The sequence below is a fragment of the Bufo bufo genome, chromosome 6 (genome assembly GCF_905171765.1).
Source record: "Bufo bufo chromosome 6, aBufBuf1.1, whole genome shotgun sequence".
Classification (NCBI taxonomy): domain Eukaryota; kingdom Metazoa; phylum Chordata; class Amphibia; order Anura; family Bufonidae; genus Bufo; species Bufo bufo.
This window is the reverse complement of record NC_053394.1, coordinates 275,081,322-275,103,149: the sequence shown is the minus strand read 5'-3', so window position 1 is coordinate 275,103,149 and position 21,828 is coordinate 275,081,322. Positions and strand designations below refer to the sequence as shown.

At 44.5% G+C, this 21,828-nt stretch overlaps 1 protein-coding gene across 4 annotated transcripts in view; it reads left to right on the top strand.

The window, feature by feature from the left end:
* Window positions 1–21,828, top strand: part of MICU1 (mitochondrial calcium uptake 1) — a 291,530-nt gene that overhangs the window by 72,515 nt on the left and 197,187 nt on the right. For all 4 annotated transcript variants that reach the window (XM_040435039.1, XM_040435038.1, XM_040435037.1 and 1 more), the window contains exon 5: window positions 10,748–10,791. In XM_040435039.1, coding sequence (XP_040290973.1) covers window positions 10,748–10,791 — 44 coding nt within the window. The remainder of the gene's footprint in view (window positions 1–10,747; window positions 10,792–21,828) is intronic.

Sequence of the window (21,828 nt, the reverse complement as noted above, 5' to 3'; positions counted from 1 at the left end):
GAACAGGAACTGGAGAACAGACACATGATGCAAAACCAGGCGACACCACGCAGAAGGGTAGATGGAAAACCCCCATGAACAAAAAGCGAGGTGCAACACCTAGCCAGGCACAGACAGGACTCAGGACAGACTGACAAAGACTGACCGCCAGAACCGCAGCTCACAGGTCTATATAGCTGGGTAACGAGGCACCTGGAAAGCCACACCCAGGCACAACAGACAGGGATCTGCCCCATCAGATCCGGAGCTGAGAACAACAGGATACACAGGTACATAACCGGGCATTGCCCATGGCAACCGACATACACGGAAAACACCCGCAGCCAGTACGCCAGAGCATAACCAACCGGCACCACAGACAATCTGAATCATCACAGGGAAAACAACCTCCCTTGACACCGCAGAAACTGGGAGAGCAACATACACAGGTGGATAACAGACCCCGCAGCCAGCATGCAGCCCCTAGCAACCAACCTGCACAGGAGGCGGCCTGCTGCCAGTACGCAAGGGCACATGCAGCCAGCCTACACGGAGAATGGTCACAGTGAACCACACTGTTACACATTGCTATAAACTTATACCATCATTAAAATTTATAACCTTTTAAGCATCATAACATTAGTACATGTTTAAAGAGACAAACTACCCGAAAAACTGGTATGTAGTAGTGATCTAATATGGGGAACTGCTGTAAAAATACACTAAAATGTCATTCTTCATTTAAAGGGGTTGTGCAGCGATTTTATATTGATGACCTATCCTCAGTATAGGTTATCAATATCTGTTCGGTGGGAGTCCAATGCCCAGCACCCCCACCAATCAGCTGTTTGACGAGGAGGCAGCACTCCATGTCAGCACCGCTTCCTGTTCATTAAACTGCTCGTCCTCTCCTGGGGAGCAGCGGTATAGTGTAATTACAAGTTCTTACTCCATTCAAATGAATGGAGCAAGTACGTGTCATTACACTGCACTTCCAAGATGAAGGGCAGTGTAATGAACATAAAGCATGGAGCGCTGCCTCCTCTTCATACAGCAGATCGGCGGGGTTGCCTGGTGTCGGATCCCCACCCATCAAATATTGATTACCTATCCTGAGGATAGACCATCAATATAAATCTCTGCACTACCGCTTTAAGGGGCAATTCTGCGGAACGGGTGCGGACCCATTCATTCTCAATTGGGACAGAAAGGATGCAGACAGCACACGTTGTGCTGTCCGCATCCGTACTTCCGGTCCGCGGCTTCTGAAAAAAATAGCGGACAAGAATAGGCATTTCTATAGGGGTGCCGGCTCAGTGTATTGCGGATCCACAATACACTACGGACATGCGAATGGACCCTAACTGTAACTTTCACTTGTTCTTCGTCCTCTCCTTTAAATCTGATACATTACATCTCATCTCATTTCAGAAAAATTACTGGCTATGCTAGTCTCATGTTTCTTTTTGTTTGCCTTTTGTGTTATTGCTGATCGATGTTTGTCTAGCTGGACTTTCACCATCCTAATGGTCCACATTAAACTTTCCTGCAAGGACATTTTAACATATATATACTGGGGAAATTCATCATAAATTAGGTGCAAATATGCCAGTCTGTGTACCTTTCTAAAAAAAATAATACGCCAGTCCCTGGTTGGTGTAGTTTTTCATCTACTTTTCCGTAGTAGTAATCTATTTGCCAGGGCCTCCGACACACCCCTATTCCGCCCGTCTGTCGTACTTGGCATAAAAATGCCTGTTCAACAAAATTTGGCTACACGGGCATTAAAATAGTTACAAAAATGCCTTTTGTGATTCATTTTTATGCTAGATGAGCTTTAATAAATGATCCTTAGTGTTCTTTGTGCTACTGGTGAAAAAGCCTCTCAGTTTAAGGCCTCATGCACACGACCGTTTTTTTTTTGCGGTCCGTGATCCGTGTCAGTTTTTTCTTCCGTGGGTCTTCCTTGATTTTTGGAGGATCCACGGACATGAAGGAAAAAGTCGTTTTGGTGTCCGCCTGGCCGTGCGGAGCCAAACGGATCCGTCCTGACTTACAATGCAAGTCAATGGGGACGGATCCGTTTGACGTTGACACAATATGGTGCAATTGCAAACGGATCCGTCCCCCATTGACTTTTAATGTAAAGTCAGGAGTCCCTATTATACCATCGGATCGGAGTTTTCTCCAATCCGATGGTATATTTTAACTTGAAGCGTCCCCATCACCATGGGAACGCCTCTGTTAGAATATACCATCGGATTTGAGTTAGATCGTGAAAACTCATATCCGACAGTATATTCTAACACAGAGGCGTTCCCATAGTGATGGGGACGCTTCAAGTTAGAATATACTACGAACTGTGTACATGACTGCCCCCTGCTGCCTGGCAGCACCCGATCTCTTACAGGGGGCTGTGATCCGCACAATTAACCCCTCAGGTAAGCATTATACTTACCTTCGCTGTCTGTGACCGGCCGGGCGCTCCTCCTACTGGTAAGTGAAAGGTCTGTGCGGCGCATTGCTTACCAGTAGGAGGAGCGCCCGGCCGGTCACAGACATCGCAGGTAAGTATAATGCTTCTAAAAATTGCTAAGTAACCATGGCAACCAGGACTGCAGTAGCGTCCTGGTTGCCATGGTTAACGATCGGAGCCCCAGTGATTAAACTGGGACTCCGATCGGAACTCTCCGCTGCCACCAATGATGGGGGGGGGATTTTAATTAGGATGGGGAGGGAGGGGGGGGGCCGCACTGGCCACCAATGAATGTACAGTAATACAGGGGAGGGAGGGAGGGGGGGCCCACTGGCCACCAATGAATGTAATACGAGGGAGGGAGGGGGGGCACACTGGCCACCAATGAATTTAAAACTAGGGAGGGAGGGGGTGTGCCCCCTCCTGCCTGGCAGCACCTGATCTCTTACAGGGGGCTATGATACGCACAATTAACCCCTTAGGTGCGGCACCTGAGGGGTTAATTGTGCGGATCACAGCCCCCTGTAAGAGATCGGGTGCTGCCAGGCAGCAGGGGGCAGTCATGTACACAGTTCTTAGTATATTCTAACTTGAAGTGTCCCCATCACTATGGGAACGCCTCTGTATTAGAACATACTGTCGGATCTGAGTTTTCTCAGCTCTGAAAAAACTCAGCTCTGAAAAAGCTTTTATGCAGACGGATCTGTGATCAGTCTGTGTGAAAGTAGCCTACGGCCACGGATCACGGACGCGGATGCCAATCTTGTGTGCATCCATGTTTTTTCACGGACCCATTGACTTGAATAGGTCCGTGAACCGTTGTCCGTCCAAAAAATAGGACAGGTCATATTTTTTTGATGGACAGGAAACACGGATCACGGCCGCGGATGAACAACGGTGAATTTTACGAGTTTTCAACGGACCCATTGAAAGTCAATGGGTCCGCAGAAAATCACAGAAAACGGAACAACGGCCACGGATGCACACAACGGTCGTGTGCATGAGGCCTAACTTCATAACCTTTTTATTGGATGACGCACGCTATCCCTTTTAATACTCGAAGTGCAATTTTGTCAAGATAGACAGGCAAAGCTACCTTGTTTAGATGTATAAAAAAAATAGTTTTGATGCCTTTTTCAGTTTTAAATCTGATTCCCAATTGTTCTACCTTTTCGATAGATTAACCTAGAGCAGTGGTGGCGAACCTATGGCACGGGTGCCAGAGGCAGCACTCGGAGCTCTCTCTGTGGGCACCAACATGCTTAGACGTTTCCTGCCATTCATCAGCGCAGGGCGCTCTATGAACCGCACAGGCGGCACATTGAATGTAGGCAGGTTATTATTGTGTATAGTATGAGTCATCAGTCTGGCAGCCTGCAGTATCCCTCCTGCTGGGGAATCCTCACTCAGAGAGCCATGTGAATGAGCTAAGACAGTAACATGTTCTGTCCTGCATTCTAATACAGTTTTACACACACAACCCATTCTGAGCAGCAAAATAATAATTCACTACTATACATCAGCCCAAAAGCATGTTCTCTAGTAGCCAAATAATCTGTGCTTTTGCCTTCCCTAAAATATTACCATCCCCCACCCCCCCAGCACTGATGCAGATTTGTGTCCATTAGGCCTCATGCACACGGCCGTTGTGCAGCCGTTCCGTGCATTGGAGACCGCAATTGCGGTACCCAATGCACGGGTAACATCTGTGAAGCGGGCCCGACCCATTCCACTTGAAAGGGTCCATGGTCTGTCCGCTCCGCAAAATAATATGACGTGATATTTATTTGCGGTGCGGAACAACGGAAAGAAACACCACGGAAGCACTCCGTAGTGCTTCCGGTGTTCCGTTCCGTGATTCTGTTCTGCATCTGCGGAATTGCTGACCAATTCAAGTGAATGGGTCCGCATCCGTGATGCGTGGTGCACACGGCCGGCGGCTGTGGATTGCCGACCCGCCGTATGCGGGCCACAATACGGCCACGGCCGCCCAACGGCCGTGTGCATGAGGCCTTACAGCTCTACTACAGTTGTGTATACACCTTAGACCATGTATCTGTATGGATGCATATACAGCTCTGATACATTTGTCTTCCTCTCCACTACCAGCACTGTGTTTGAATCACTTCATATACAACTCTGCTACATCTGTCTTCCCCAGTCCCCTCTACCACTGTGGCTGACCAGCTTCATATACAGCTCTGCTACATCTGTCTTCCTCTCCACTACCAGCACTGTGGCTGAACAGCTTCCAATACAGATTGGCTACGTTTCTTCCCCAGTCCCCTCTAGCACTGTGGCTGACCAGCTTCTTCTGTAGCTCTGCTACATCTGTCTATTTCCCTCTCCCACAAGCACTGTGACTGAACAGCTTAAAGGGCTTCTGTCAGCCCACTAAACCGTTTTTTTTTTTTTTTTTTCTTAATAATAACCCCTACACTGCGATTTATCCATACATAAGTAAGATAATAATTTTGGTTCAGTAGAATTTGCTAAAACCCTATTTTTATAATATGTAAATTACCTTGCTACCAGCAAGTAGGGCGGCTACTTGCTGGTAGCAGCCGCATCCTCCGATGGTAATGACGCCCCCTCTGCTTGTTGATTGACAGGGCCAGCGGACGGGATCTTTCTCCGCTGGCCATGCCTGTTTTCATTCAATATCTGGCGCCTGCGCCGCGGCCGTACCTATCTTCAATCAGCGCAGGCGCACTGAGAGGCGGCCACTCACTCGGCCGCTTCATCCTCAATGCGCCTGCGCCGGGTGTAGATGTGACGTCATCGGCGCAGGCGCATTGAGGATGAAGCGGCCGAGTGAGTGGCCGCCTCTCAGTGCGCCTGCGCCGATTGAAGATAGGTACGGCCGCGGCGCAGGCGCCAGATATTGAATGAAAACAGGCAGGGCCAGCGGAGAAAGATCCCGTCCGCTGGCCCTGTCAATCAACAAGCAGAGGGGGCGTCATTACCATCGGAGGATGTGGCTGCTACCAGCAAGTAGCCGCCCTACTTGCTGGTAGCAAGGTAATTTACATATTATAAAAATAGGGTTTTAGCAAATTCTACTGAACCAAAATTATTATCTTACTTATGTATGGATAAATCGCAGTGTAGGGGTTATTATTAAGCAAATTAAAAAAAAACACGGTTTAGTGGGCTGACAGAAGCCCTTTAAGATACAGCCTGCTACATCTGTCTTCCCCAGTCCCCTGTAGCACTGTGGCTGAACAGCTTCCTATATAGCTCTGCTACATCTGTCCATTCCCCTCCCCCACCAGCTCTATGGCTTTGTAGCTATAGCTCCAAATTCTTCCCTGCTGTATGTGATAGCAGAAACATACTAACTCATACTAGTAATGTAAGGTGTTACATCACAAAACACAGTACTGCTGCATTTTCATACAGCAGAGCTGGGTATGCCGGTGTAGCACCTTACTTTATTTATTGGAGTGTTTGTGTGTGTTTCTATCTACCAGATACTGCAGGGCAGTATATGCTGCTATAGCTAGAGAGTCACAATGCTGGTGGGTGGGGGAATAGACAGATAAAGTAGTGCAGTATATGAAGCGGTTCAGGCCACATTGCTGGTGGGGGAGGGGAAGACAAATATGTAGTAGTGACATCCACAGTGCTTGTTGGGGAGCGGGGGCTGACATTTTGAAAAGTTGCATTTATAGCCAGTCGATCACACTGCTCATGTGAGAGTGTACTTTCTTCCATCAAGAGAAATAGCTATGTCTGGCAATACAGCTGTGTAGCATCTGCCAGACTAATGATTATTCTATTTGGCAAACCATCCCTATGAACAATCAGTTTCATTATATACTGTATATATGTGAATATTTTATTTTTCTTATAGACATTGGAAACAACAACAGGTTTTTGATTTGTAAATTTTGAAATTGTAAACCAAAGTTAGTCATTTGAATAATTTTTTATATTTTTTCAGGCCGTTAGTGGGTCGGTTTCACGACTCAACACGATGACGCATTGTAAAGTGAGCAGGAATCTCAGCTATGTGGTACTGGATTAGGGAAAAAATTTCACTATTTACTTTGTATTCATTCAAACATTGCATTCATTACATTGCATTCAAACAATTTACATTACAGTCCATAGTGTTGTCCCCAGCACCCATTCATTCCATAGAATTGTCCCCAGCCTCCCTCCGTTCCATAGAATTGTCCCCAACGTCCCTCCGTTCCATAGAATTGTCCCCAGCGTCCCTCCGTTCCATAGAATTGTCCCCAGCGTCCCTCCATTCCATAGTGTCTTCCCCCAGCGTCCCTCCATTCCATAGTGTCTTCCCCCAGCGTCCCTCCATTCCATAGTGTCTTCCCCCAGCGTCCCTCCATTCCATAGTGTCTTCCCCCAGCGTCCCTCCATTCCATAGTGTCTTCCCCCAGCGTCCCTCCATTCCATAGAATTGTCCCCAGCGTCCCTCCATTCCATAGAATTGTCCCCAGCGTCCCTCCATTCCATAGAATTGTCCCCAGCGTCCCTCCATTCCATAGAATTGTCCCCAGCGTCCCTCCATTCCATAGAATTGTCCCCAGCGTCCCTCCATTCCATAGAATTGTCCCCAGCGTCCCTCCATTCCATAGAATTGTCCCCAGCGTCCCTCCATTCCATAGTGTCTTCCCCCAGCGTCCCTCCATTCCATAGTGTCTTCCCCCAGCGTCCCTCCATTCCATAGTGTCTTCCCCCAGCGTCCCTCCATTCCATAGTGTCTTCCCCCAGCGTCCCTCCCTTCCATAGTGTCTTCCCCCAGCGTCCCTCCATTCCATAGTGTCTTCCCCCAGCGTCCCTCCATTCCATAGTGTCTTCCCCCAGCGTCCCTCCATTCCATAGTGTCTTCCCCCAGCGTCCCTCCATTCCATAGTGTCTTCCCCCAGCGTCCCTCCATTCCATAGTGTCTTCCCCCAGCGTCACTCCATTCCATAGTGTCTTCCCCCAGCGTCACTCCATTCCATAGTGTCTTCCCCCAGCGTCACTCCATTCCATAGTGTCTTCCCCCAGCGTCACTCCATTCCATAGTGTCTTCCCCCAGCGTCACTCCATTCCATAGTGTCTTCCCCCAGCGTCACTCCATTCCATAGTGTCTTCCCCCAGCGTCCCTCCATTCCATAGTGTCTTCCCCCAGCGTCACTCCATTCCATAGTGTCTTCCCCCAGCGTCACTCCATTCCATAGTGTCTTCCCCCAGCGTCACTCCATTCCATAGTGTCTTCCCCCAGCGTCACTCCATTCCATAGTGTCTTCCCCCAGCGTCACTCCATTCCATAGTGTCTTCCCCCAGCGTCACTCCATTCCATAGTGTCTTCCCCCAGCGTCACTCCATTCCATAGTGTCTTCCCCCAGCGTCACTCCATTCCATAGTGTCTTCCCCCAGCGTCCCTGCACTAGATAGATAACCCCTTTGATGGTTATAATAAATAAAATAGTTGATGGATTAGTGGATGATGTTATCCTGCCAATTAAATATGCTGTCTTCTAGCAGGGCACGTCCTCTGTACTGCCGCTTGCTCTTATGGGCACGTCCTCCGCCGCTCGCTTGGAAGGCTGAGCATGCGCGGCTCTGTATTGGACGCGACAGAGAAGAAACAAGTTGAGCGCATGAGCGGCTAGCGCGTGTGAATGACTGGCCGCCTGGCTGAAAAATAAAGGGCGGTCTGCGCAAACGCGGCCCATAGATGCGGCTGTGGTGCGGTGGCCGTATCTTTGGGTTGCCACATGTAAACCATGGGGTAAGAGGGAAGGCAATTTATCAAAATGGCTGCATTTTAAATAATAGAAGCTAATTACAAAAAGAATCTATGGCACTAGTGGAAACTTATATATGATCTTCCAGATGGGAATACCCCTTTAATTTCCCCCTGTGGAGAGCTACTTATTTCTTCAGCTGTCTTCGTAACCTCCTCCCTTGAGTACCTTCTCTCCACAAATCTCAACCATCTTAGCCGTTTGTATTTTATATTCACGATCTCTGCTACAAATCCTTCTCATGCGTGTATAACTGTCCCTTAGGGATCCCATTAAAAATCTGCAGGGCCTGATAACTATTGCGTCTCAAGTAATTATTCCTATCAGAAGGTTTAGAAAACAAAGTGGTAGCAATCTGATCGCTATTCCTCTCTACCTCACCTCAGCGTCCAAATAATGTATGCAATCGGGATGTTCTGCCAATGTGAACTCAAAGGGGTTGTCTCCCTCACTTCAGCAAACGACAGTTATCATGTAGAAAAAGTTAATACAAGGCTCTTGCTAATGTGTTGTGATTCTCCATATTGCTTCCTTTGCTGGCTTGATTCATTTCCCATCACATTGTACACTGCTCGTATACAAGGGTTATGACCAGGTCTGCAGCTCAGATACAAGGTGGCTGAATCAGGAGCTGCTTTTCTTGTGTGCCTGTGTGCACCCTTACAGTCCTGGCCACCAAAGAGACCGGCACTTTTACCTATAGTGTGCAAGCAAGACCACCGCTGATGGATTGCAATGTGGTCCTGGAAATGAGCAGTGTGTATAATGTGATGGAAATATGAATCCAGCCAGCAAAGGACACAATATGGACAATCACAATACATTAGTAAGTGCCTTCTATTAACTTTCTCTACATGATAAATGCTATTTTCTGAAGTGAGATCACCCCTTTAAAGGGATTCTGCACTTTGTTTTAACTGATGATCTATCCTGTGGATAGATCATCAGCATCTGATCAGCGGGATCCCCGCTGATCAGCTGTTTGAGAAGGCAGCAGCGCCGCGGCCTTCTCACTGTTTACCTCCGGCCCAATGACGTCACGACTAGTATCAACTGGCCTGGGCGCGGCTAAGCTCTGTTCACGTAAATGGAGCTTAGCCCCGCCCAGGCAAGTTGATACTAGTCGTGATGTCACTGGGCCTGCGGTAAACAGTGAGAAGGCTACGGTGCTGCTGGAGCGCCGCTGCCTTCTCAAACAGCTGATCGGCGGGGGTCCCGGGTGTCGGATCCCCGCCGATCAGATGCTGATGATCTATCCAGAGGATAGATCATCAGTTTAAACAAACTGCAGAACCTCTTTAATGAAAGTATGACCGTCATAAAGATAATTGACAAACAAAAAAAACATCGTCCACATAACGTAACCTTTAACAAAATCTAGTTTCTAAATTCACATCATTGAACAATTTAATTTTCTATACATTATCCGTTTATGCTGCTATTATTGAGTCTGTCACCTCCATATGGCCAAATACAGTGCTTACATGGCTCTGTAGCACACCTATACAGGATTGTAACGGTACCTTTGTTCTCTTCTTTAGACTTGCACCAGCAGGAAAAACAAAGTTTAATTCATATGCAAATGAGCACTTGCAGGTGCCCAGGGGCGGCATTCAGTGTGTATGTGCCCAGGCTGCTCTGCCTTCTTTTCACTTTAATCCTCCGCAGTCTCTGCCTTTGCCCGCCCTCCAAGTGTCTTGCCTCATCGATAGGTCCGGACTTGGAGGGCGGGCAAAGGCAGAGACTGGGGAGGAGAAAAGTGAAAAGAAGGCAGAGCAGCCTGGGCACCTACACACTGAGCGCCGCCCCTGGGCACTTGCGAGTGCTCATTTGCATATGAATTAAACTTCGTTTTTCCTGCTGTTGCAAGTCTAAAGAAAACAACAAAGGTACCGTTACAATCCTGTATAGGTGTGCTACAGAGCCATGTAAGCACTGTATATGGCCATATGGAGGTGACAGACTCCCTTTAAGGAATTGGCGAACTATAAAATGAATTAATTCTGCAATCATCTGATGGGCTGTGTCTTGATGTACGAGCTAAAATTTAATGCTATAACCGTTAGTGCTCATGCGCACAGCCGTAGCCATTTTTGCGGTCTGCAAATTGCCGGAATGGAACGTCCTATCTCTGTTCGTAAAAGGGACAAGAATAGGACATGTTCTATTTTTTTTTTTTTTGCGGATGCTGCAGAACGGACATACTGATGCAGACAACACACGGTGTGCTGTCCACATCTTTTGCGGCTCCATTGAAATGAATAGGTCCGCATCCGACCCTCCTAAAAATGTGGATCGGATGCGGACAAAAACTATGGTCATGTTTTGAGCAGAGGGGAGGGTTTGCAAAGCGAGTGAAGCTCCACCTCCAGTGCTCTTGCAGGAGCAGAGTCTGGCAGAATAAAACTGAATATTCACACTAATAAAAACTGGTCAAAACTGTTGATAGATGCCATTTAAGAATGTTATTTTGTATTTTCGCTTGAAGAATATGGTCTTTTTCTCAATACATTTTATGTTCTTTTTTTAACAGATTTGGGCCTGGATCAGTTTATCGTGAAACGATATGATGGAAAGGTGAGCAAAAGCTCTGACATTAACATTTCATACAGAACTTGCAAAAAAAAATCGAAATTATGATCTGCTTATGTAGGTATAGAATATGATGGATGTCCATCTCCATTCCAGGACTGTTAATCAGATATACATATATTCCATGAAAGCAGCATCTGTGAATGCTGTAGGGTCCTGGCTCAGGCTGACCCCACCACTTTCTTCATGGTTGGTTTGAACCTTTATAGCTTTACAAAGGGAATATAGGGGATGACGGCCATTTTTTTTTTTTTTTGCAATGGATGGACAGAAGGGACAAACAAACAGCCAGTCCACTTGCTCTAAGATGGGGTGTGCTGACTATGTGCTGAATCTACGGCTGATTTGTGCTGAGACACATTTTTGAAGAAGTGTAAGCCGCAGTATGTTAATGAAGAGGATTTGTCTGCGTTCCTGACAAATCTGGTTAATTAGGTTCTCCTAGGGTTTTTTTTACAGATGACCTATTCTCAAGTATGTGTTCGGTAGGGGTTTGACACCCAGTACCCTGACAATCGTCTGTTTAAAGAGGCTGCAGTGCTCTGGTGAATGCTGTGGCCCCTTCCTAGGCTGTAAGGTGGCACCTTGCAGCTTACCAAGCACAGTGCTGTCCATTGGGTAGCAGCTATGCTTGGTATCGCAGCTCAGCCCGGTTCACTTGAGTAGGACTGATCTGCACTTAGGCCACGTGACCGATGAAAGTGGAGACTAGGTCATCAGTGTAAAACACCCAGAAAAGCCCTTTAAGTAATTACTTTTATTAGTCATGAAATAACAATTCTGGGGCATCTTCTGGGACTCTACATTGTGCTGTTATTCCTCCTAGAAATGTATGAGTAAGTTGGGTGTCACCAGTTAAAGGTATTTCTCTGCATACTCCGACACTGTCCAGTCATCCCTGACGCTACCAGACTTTCCAGGCAAGCCCCCTCTTTTGAGAGGAGGATGGTAACACCTCATTTTCAATTTATCATAAATCACAGAGTTGTAAGAAAAAAATTGCTATTTTATGGAAAATACAAGTATTTCCTAAAACATACTTGTTGGGAGTGGTGCCAGGTTCTATTTAAAGGGTTACCAATTTTTCAAAAAAACCTTATGTCATAAGGACATCGGTGGAAGTCTGAGTGCTGAGAACCCAACCAATCTCTAGAATGAAGGGAAGTGAGATGCGTGGATATATGCTCTCGTGGCTGCAGAGGATGGAGTCGGGGTTGGCTATAGAATCCTATTGAGCCGGTCTCGTGCAGCGAGGAGAGAGCCCAGTATGTGCACGCTTTCCTCTCTTGTTCTAGAGATCAGTAGAGATCTCAACACTTGGTGTAATCTGTGACGTATCAAGTTTCTGAAAGTTATCGACCCTTTAAAGGATTTATAGTGTATACTGTCCAGTTCATACGACCTCATTTATGTGCACATACAAATGAAATTTAAAGGAATGAAAATTACTTTGTTTTCTTAATGTATTACTTTTATTTTACATTACTTTCTCTTCATTAACCGATTTACATAATTGATGAAACTCCTTCCCTAAAATAAACGTGTGCTTTTTGTCCCATCCTTCCTGTTTATACTGTTAAACTCCAGTCCTTCCATTGTCGATCTCGGAGACCACAGCTGCGGGAGGCAATGTGTCCATACATCTCATCTTATAACGCTGCTTCATAGACATCAACATGCACACACCACTTCAGGCGCTTGCGATTTCTGTTGTATGGCCTGGAGGAATCGGGAATTAGGCAGAACTATCTGCTCCATCTGTATTACGTTGCCAGTTGTTGATGGGACGACAGGCTGACCGCTTATGTCCCTGGTTTATAAACCAGTTCCGTGTAACATATTTTATTTCTTTTCTGATTTCTACTTTTAATAGCTTTACATTGCAGAGTAGGATTTCACTTGAACCGCGTCAGCTGTCATCTGTGTAGATGTGACGTCTAGTGAATGATTAAACTCGGCGTATCCTGCAGATGATTTGTCCCTGTGGTGTGTTACAGGGAATCTTATTAATCTACTAACATGGCTACAAAGTAAATAAAGGCTGATGACATAATGTTGAAAGCAGTTTATTAATTTGGGATGACGGATTCCCTTCTTGGTGCAGTAGTTCTATGGAGTCTCTGAATTAAAGCGGCAGCTTTGGTAATAATGTGTGCAGCTCTTGTCTGTCGCCAACTGATCTGTCTCTTCGTGGAAAAACCATGCTATGGGCATGTTAACGGAGGAGTTGCTATTTTAGCATGTGCTTTACTCTGTTCACGTTCAGTTGAGTATCCTTTAAATGTACTCGGGAAACTTTGTCTTTCCACACATCGAACACTGGCAGGAAGGCATCATCCCTGGCATTGACTTACAGAATAGCTACCTTACATCTGGTGGCTTTTTGGAAAGAGAACTAGTTAGCATATTTTCAGCATGGCCTATAAGACTCCTCACTGCCTAATGATGCTCTCTATAAGGAGAAATTGGGACCCCTAGAACCATTTCCCTAATTGACATGGATAAGCTGGACTCTTAGGAAACTCTATGCACGCCCATCAGGGACACTAATCTATGCCACTGCATGCCAGTTACAGAAACTACCCATGGCAATTAGGGACACCATCCATGCCAATTACAGACACTGCATGGCAATTACTGGAACTATCCATGGCAATTAGGCACAGTATTACGCCTGTTAGGACTCCATCCATGCCAATAAAAACTCTGCATGCCAGTTACGGAATTAACCATGGCGATTAGGGACAGTATCCATGCCTGTAAGGGTCACTATCCATGCCATTTTGGAGACTATTCACGGTGCCTCTCTACATTTAGGTTTGTTTTGTGGAGAGATGAAGTTTATTATGTACAGCTAAAGTATACTGAACGGCTCTTTTCTGGCTTCAGTGTCCCCTCAGCTTTCAGCTTGAAGACCCTTGGATATCTTATCTCTTTTTTGTTGGTCCCATTCTTGTCACTGGAGCTGTAAAGTGCGTGTCAGATGTATAAAATTTAAACAAAAAATTTAAACTATAAACATTTTTCGCCAAAAAAAATAACAAAGAACATGGTAACCATGAAAATTAACACTTTTCACCCCATCCCCATGTGAATAGCAGAGTCTCATATATATTTTGCTTCTTATTGAAAACTTTATAATAAAATAACCTTACTGATTCCTGGCTAAAAAGTTCCAGGACATAAACTGTTTTATGGCAGCCTGTATCTGTTTGCTCCATAAGCAGCCTGGAAAGATTCTAGTAATAGTAATACTTAAAGGAGTTGTCTCACTTCAGCAAATGTAATTTTTTATGTAGTGGAAGTTAATACAAGTCACTTACTAATGTATTGAGATTGTCCATATTGCTGCCTTTGCTGGCTGGATTCATTTTTCTTTCACATTATACACTGCCCGATTCCATGGTTACGACCACCCTGCAATCCATCAGCGGTGGTCGTGCTTGCACACTGTAGGAAAAAGTACTAGCCTATGTGCGCTTCCATGGTCCCGGCCACCATAGAGGCCAGCGTTTTTTCCTATAATGTGCAAGCACGGGCCCCGCTGCTGGATTGCAGGGTATTTGTAACCATTGGAATAAGCAGTGTATAATGTGATGAAAAATGAATCTAGCCAGCAAAGGAGGCAATATGGACAATCACAATACATTAAGAAGTGCCTTCTATTAACATTGTGTGCCATTGGCTGAAGTGAGACATCCCCTTTAAGGCATTGCTAGCTGTTTCATTTCCTGATTATAATCCCAGATCCCAGATCTATGTTCACACATCCATAAGACTGTTAAGTACTAAAAATCAGGTGTCAAAAAATCCACCAAGATTTCAGGGCAAAATGCTTAGCATATTGAAGAAATTTTGCAGGCTTTAATCCAGCAGCAAAATACACATGTACAAAATGCAGTTTTGGGGCATATTTATAGCAAAATTAAGGTTAGTTTCCCAATTGGGGCAGGATTTCCTGCAGAGAAAAGCCTAAAGGAGCTCTGGCCGGTATTGGAAAGCCCACCGGCCCCATTGACTATAATGAGGTCTGGTGGAGCAGCTTGCCGGCAGTGTGAAAGAGGCCTAAGTAGGGGTGGGAAATTGCCAAATCTAAAGCCACCCTAAGAATTTATTATAAAGGCTATGGACAACCTTTTGTATCTATTTTTTATTGAATTGCATCTGTTTGATAAAAATCACTTTTGCAGTTGGCTTTAATTAAGAATTCTCAACGGTCTGTCATCTGCAGCCTGCGTGTTTTCACGTACATTGGCGGCTGCTCAGTCCCATTTAGAATGAAATCCATCTATTAACTAAAATCCAAAAGATGTCCGATTTAAGAGCTACATAATGATGTGTCCGATGGATTTCACTCTGAACAGGACTGGGCAGCCTGCATTGTATGAAAACACATGCATGCTGCAGAAGACAAAACAGTTGACAATTTTGAATGAATACCAATTACAAAAAAAACTATTTTATCACCTAATAGATGCCATGTAATGTACAAAAATGATGCAAAGGTGTCCATAGCCTTTCAACATTTCTGGTCTGCACAAGTACCTAAATGACCTTTTGCTCAAGGTTGTCTATAAGCGGTAGGTGAAAATGGATCCAATTGCTTTAGCAAACTTTGATTGATCTTTCGCTCTCTTTTTTTTTTTTTTTTCCACCAAAGACTTAGAAGCACACTTGAGCGGTTAAATCTCTAACCCACATTTCACTCTGCAGTGCCATGCAGAGGGTGCCCTTGAACTAATGCTTAGTCTTCTGCAGTCCTCATTAACATGTACATGCATCTCTTCCCCTGAGCTCGCTGGAGAACCGCCTGTCCGCCCCCTCCTCTTTCTTACTGCGAATGTTGTGTAAACCTGGCATCAAAAATATAAAAAAAAAAACACAAAGGAGAATTAAAGAGAGATTGCATTTGTAAAAATAACATACCAAGTGCAAGTCTTATTCGGTGCAATAGGCTTGCCTTCTTGAGCAAAGCACATTTTACATTAGGGACGTACATAGACATGTGTATGCATACAGACACAGAATTCACCCAGTAGGTACGACGTCTTATATTGGTGTATTGTCATTGTAAACTTGGAATATAGAAGCATTTGTATGCCATGCACATATGAGCCTTCACTACATATTTAGGTCACTTTATTATAGCAGCTTGTCTTGATCTAGTAGGTTGGTGCTCAGTGCAACCAATTTTTTTGCCAGTTTTTCACGTAAAGTTATTATATAACATGTAATGAAAATAAGCACAGAAGAAAGCAAATTTATCCTGAAGAACAAAAGGAGTGCAATTTTTCTTTTTTTTTGGGGTGGGGGGGGGGGGAGCTAAGATTTCACAGCATGTACATCTTTACATCACAGTACCATTGCTGTAAATATCATTTGTAAGTGGAGTTCCAATTATGCTTTATACATTTTTAGCTTTGCAGACCATGGAAAACATAAAAGTGATATAAATCGATTGTACAATAGACAGTTGATGTAGTGAAGTGCTTTCAAATATTTCTACTGTTGCTGCCTTTAAGTTTAAGGTTGGTTGTTCAGGAGTGTTAAAAAAAACCAGATGGTTAGGGTACGGCCACACAATCGGGTTTCCCGATGCAGGATTCACGCTTGGTCTTGGCTTCCAAAATTGCAGCAGGAAACCCTACCTTGGGCCTCTTGCACAGGAACGTAGTGCATCCGCTCTGTGCATTGGGGACCGCAATTTGCGGTCCCCCCAATGCATGGGCAACGTCCGTGCGGCTGCCGGGACGGATGGAGACCCATTCAACTTAAATGGGTCCGTGATCCGTCCGCACCGGAAAAAAATTAAACGAGTTCTATTTTTTTTTTTGCGGTGCGGAGGCACAGACAGAAACGCCACGGAAGCACTCTGTAGTGCTCCTGTGGGCATCCGATCCGTGCTTCTGTTCCACATCTCCGTGATTGCGGGCCCATTCAAGTGAATGGGTCCGCATCCGTGATGTGGAGTGCACGCGGACTGGTGCCCGTGTATTGCGGACCCGCTGTATGCGGGCCGCAATACGGCCACGGGCACAAGACGTTTATGTGCAAGATGCTTTACTCATCAGTTAAATCCCATGGAACTAATGCTTCAGCCGTGCCACTGGTCTTTTTTTCTCTTGACAATGTGGTGACGTACTGCACTGCCACTGCGCAGTGGAAGTTGCTTACACCTTCCGGCTCCAATACTTGTTTAGTTTTTGGTGACTGCATCTGCGGAAAAAAGACTATTACATATTTTGTCATCTGTCTGGGTAACAGATCTCCCTGTTTAAACAGGGATGTGCTGCCAGCAAGCAATAAATCTGTATGGGGATGAGTGATTGCCGTAGCGATCGTTCATCCCCATACAAAGGCTGTGATTTCTGCATGTAACAATAGACCGTTATTGGGAATGTTTGGTTTGTTCCTGATAATTTCTTTATTGAAGTGAAAGGTCTAAGCAGCAGCATCAGAGAGCGCTGATGGACAAGAATGTTGCTGCCTCTGTGTGAACTCAACCATGTTTTTCAAATCTCATGCAAGCCTTTAACTTTCTCATGCGTGTAAGGATGTTTAGTGAGCAGATCCTAAAAATCATTATTATAAGAGTCCATTCACATGTCTGTAGTGCATTGCGGATCCGTAATACACCCGGCCTATACCCCCATAGAACTGCCTATTCTTGTCCGCAATTGCGGACAAGAATAGGACATGTTCTATTTTTTTCCGGAGCTGCGGATCGGAAGATCGGGGCCGCGCTCCGGAAATGCGGATGTGGAGAGCACTAAGTGCTCTCCACATCCATTCCTGCCCCATTGAGAATGAATGGGTCCGCACTAGTTCCGGATATTGCGGAACGGATTCGGAACCATTCCACAGACGTGTGAATGGACCCTCGGGCTAATTCCTTTTTTCTAAGTCTTTATCCTTTGTTGAACATTTTGGCTTCTTCTGCTATTCTCCTCTATTCCCTGCAGTTAATGTACAGCTCTAGCCTTCTTTAGTATTTACAGCAAAGATAATTAACAAAGGTCAGTGGTCCTCCTGGGTCCTCTTACACAGACTATTATGAAAAAGTATGCACTTACAGATGTAAACCTTATAAGTGATCATGAATTCCCTTCACTTTAGTAGCTATATAACAGCTGAATATTAATTTCTAAAGCAGATCATAAAGTTCTCAATACAGCTGAGCGATACAAAGCAGAAGGTAAATGCTATATAGTATTTGTTTCTTCCCGATAATTTTCATGGGACACTTGGAGTTGTTTCTTGAGAATGAGCCTGCCCCTGTGACCTTCATATTTTCATCTTAGAGGACCTGTCACCAAAAAATGCAATGCAATCTGAAAAAGCACCGTGTTATAGAGCAGGAGGAGCTGAGCAGATTGATATATAGTTTTGTGGGAAGCAATTCAGTAAAACCTGTCATTTATACATTTGTATCTTTGCTGGTTTCACTTCCTGTGAACAGCTCTCAGTACAGGAGGGAGGAGTTATCAGTGATTGACAGCATTGTGTGTATACAGAGATAGCTGTCCGTCACTAGTAACACCTCCCCCTTGTACCGATAGCTCTTCACAGGAAGGGGAAAAAGCACAGATATAAATGTAAAAATTACAGGTTTTACTGAATCTTTTCCTACAAAACTGTACATCAATCTGCTCAGCTCCTCCTGCTCAATAACATGGTACTGTCAGATTGCACTGCATTTTGTGGTGATACCAACTCCTTAAAGAGGACCCATCTCTTCATGATCATAGATTAAGGTAGTTACCCCTATGTAGTATGAACCTTCGAAATCCCATAGTAAATTTTAAAATTTTTGTGTGATAAAGACTAAATAGTTTAACCACCTCTTCCTCTGCATAAGAACCTGTATGAAGCAGAAATCTTTGTTATATTAAATGTTAATATGTATAATAACTTTTGTGCCAAGTTGTTTTACTATTCCTCTAGGTCTTTGGCTGCTGGTAATAATTTCTTGGTAATAAATTGTACATTTAGACCTATCTGACATATTAATTTTAATAATTTCTTCCCACCATTACACTTAGGCCTCATGCACATGGCCGTGTTCCGCGCCCGAGAGCGGTTCGTGGTGACCCGGCCGGGATTCCTTCTGACAGCAGGAGCGCACGGCGTCATTGGTTCATGCCGCCGCTGCTGTACAGTGATACACTGGTATGATCTATACCAGTGTATCACTATACAGCAGCGGCGGCATGAAGCGCACGGCGTCATCCTGGCCTTAGGCAGGGATGGCCAACCTGTGGCTCTCCAGCTCTTGTAAAACTACAACTCCCACCATGCCCTGCTGTAGGCTGAAAGCTGAAGGCAGTCTGGGCATGCTGGGAGTTGTAGTTTTGCAACAGCTGGAGAGCCGCAGGTTGGCCATCCCTGCACTAAGGGCTACATCAAAGTTATGCTAGTAATAGAGCTGTAGAAAAATTTGTACAAAAAAAGGCTCTTAAACTCTACGGTGATGAGAAGTCTTTATTGGCCCTAAAATAATACATTTCAAGGCTAACCATCATCAGGTTAATAGGACATACCAACAGTGAAGACACCGTACGTAGATCATGGCACCCTGTGGTGAGATTAAGAGGTTACATAGAAAGTGGGAAAGAGATATTATTTAAAAAAGAAACACAAAATCCGCTACAACAATCATAAAGAAAGACCGTTGGGTGGCTCTGGTTTTTATTTAGCTCATGTGGGGTGCCAAACTATGCCAAAGAAAAGGAAGCCCTCCTAGCCCTTTAATGTATGCAAAAACATAGGTTAAACGGAAGCCTCAGACGGATGCCATACAGTGACATCTGTCACCACAGAGTTCTATTGTAAAATTGTATATGTTAACGTATACATTTTTTTTAACTAGACTCTTTAGGATAGAAAAGCATAGTGTCCTATGCTTTTGTATCCTTTTTTTCCCCAAATGTACACTTTAAACATGGAAAAATAGGTGGTTTGAACCCAGCCTAAGCTACCAGGAAAGTGATAATGAGGAGAACTGGTGTATGTGCACAGAGGAACTGGCGCCATGAGCATTTCAGTGCATCATGTGACCCATATCACTAGTCAACATAGGGATACTAATGGTGGAGATAACCAGCACATGCGTAATACAGCAACTATCGATCAAGATGGGCAGGCCTATATTACGAATCTGCCCTGGCAGAATACCGGTGGGCCAGTCTGTCAGGAAGACGCCTGACATGAATAAACGTAAACTGCATTCATGATGGAAACCCTGCTGAAAGAGTGCAGTTCCAAGTATATGACAGTTTAAGAACCTGTTATGACACCATCATCACAGATCCTTAAAGGGCTTCTGTCACCCCACTAAACAGTTTGCCTGAGAGTACAGGATCTGCACTGATAATTAGTGCAGTTCCAAGGGTAAGATTGCCCAAGGACCTGTGATGATGTAGTCACAGGTCCTTAACCACCTAACAGTATGGTAAGCCTAGAATGTATGGGCTTCTAAAAGGTTTTGGTCATGTAAATCTGTCATAGGTGGTGGCGAAAATAAGTGTTTAAGTGTTTTTTGGGGGCTGTGGGGATTTTTCAGATGTTATGTGTGATCTCCTGTGTGTGTTTTTTAGAGTTAGGTTTAGATTAAGGGTTGTTTTGGTGGAGAACATTAGTTCTTAGAACGACTTAGACTGCACTGATATGGGTGCGTTTCCAAGTTTAGGAGGGTGCAGGACCTGGGTGTGATGACATCATCCTTGGTCCTTCATCCCCTGAGAGTATGGAGGGGAACTGCAGGAGAAGCATCTCTCTCCAGATTTACTGCTCCTATGCTGCCTCTCTGGAAGAGAGGTGAGAAAATGAACCCCTTCCTTATGTAGGGCAGATGTCGAATCTTTTAAAAACTGAGTGGGCGCCATAGCCGCCAGGTACCTGCTGTTTTACCATGCAGACACTCGGTGGCAGAGTGTTTGATTGGGGATAATGCTGGTCACAGGCTTTTAACCCCTCATATGCTGTTGCAAGTTGTAATCACGGCACCTGAGAGGTTATTTTCACTAAATGTATCTCTCGCTATGAGATTACAAAAAAAAAGTTTTTCAAAATATCTAAAAGGGATAAAAATTAAAATCACATCCAAACCCCTTTCTCCATTTTACAAATAAAAATAAAAAAACAATAAAGAAAATAAAGATAATTACTATCACTGTATTCCAAAATGACTGCATGGTGAATGTGGTAACAAAAGAAAATCAAAATGGCCAATTCACTGCTTTTTGGTCACTTCACCTCCTAAACATTTGAATAAAAAGTGATCAAAATGTCATACAAATCCCTAACTTAAAAATAATCAAGTAATACAGTTTGCCCTGCAAAACATGAGCCCTCACACAGCTCCATAGATGCAAATATGAAAAAGTTATGGAGGGGGGGTCAGAACATGGCGATTCAAAGAATAAATGTTTTTTTTTTTTTTAAGTATTAAACCACAGTAAAAACTATGAAAATTTGATATTGCTGTAATCATACTGGCCCATAAAATGAAGATTATGCCGTAAATATTAAACCTATAGTACTATGTCGGAATTGTGTTTTGTTTCCATTTGCATCCAATTTAGACATTTTTTTTCCCTGCTTTCTGTTACATTGTATGCAATATTAATTAGTGCCATTAGAAAGTACAAGCCCACATACGCTATGAGAATGGAAAAATAAAAAAGTTATGGCCCCGGAAAGGCTGGAAGTAAAAAAACAAATCGGAAAATTGAAAAATTGCTGCTGCAGGTGGGAAGCAAGTGACAGTGGTGCTGGGAGATATTTTGTGTTGCACATTGGCATTGGATGCTGCTCAGGAGGTATTTTGAGTTTTGCCATGGTATGTGTTGCTGTTGGGGAGGGTAATGTATGTCCCTTACCATGTGATAGGCATGTCTTGCAGGTTTATTTTCTTTTTTGCATTGATGGTTTACATACAGGTGTGACCAAGTTAGGACCGTTTCAGATGAGCATGTTCACTGTGTGAAACACTCTGTGTGGGAATGTTAATTCCCATAGTGG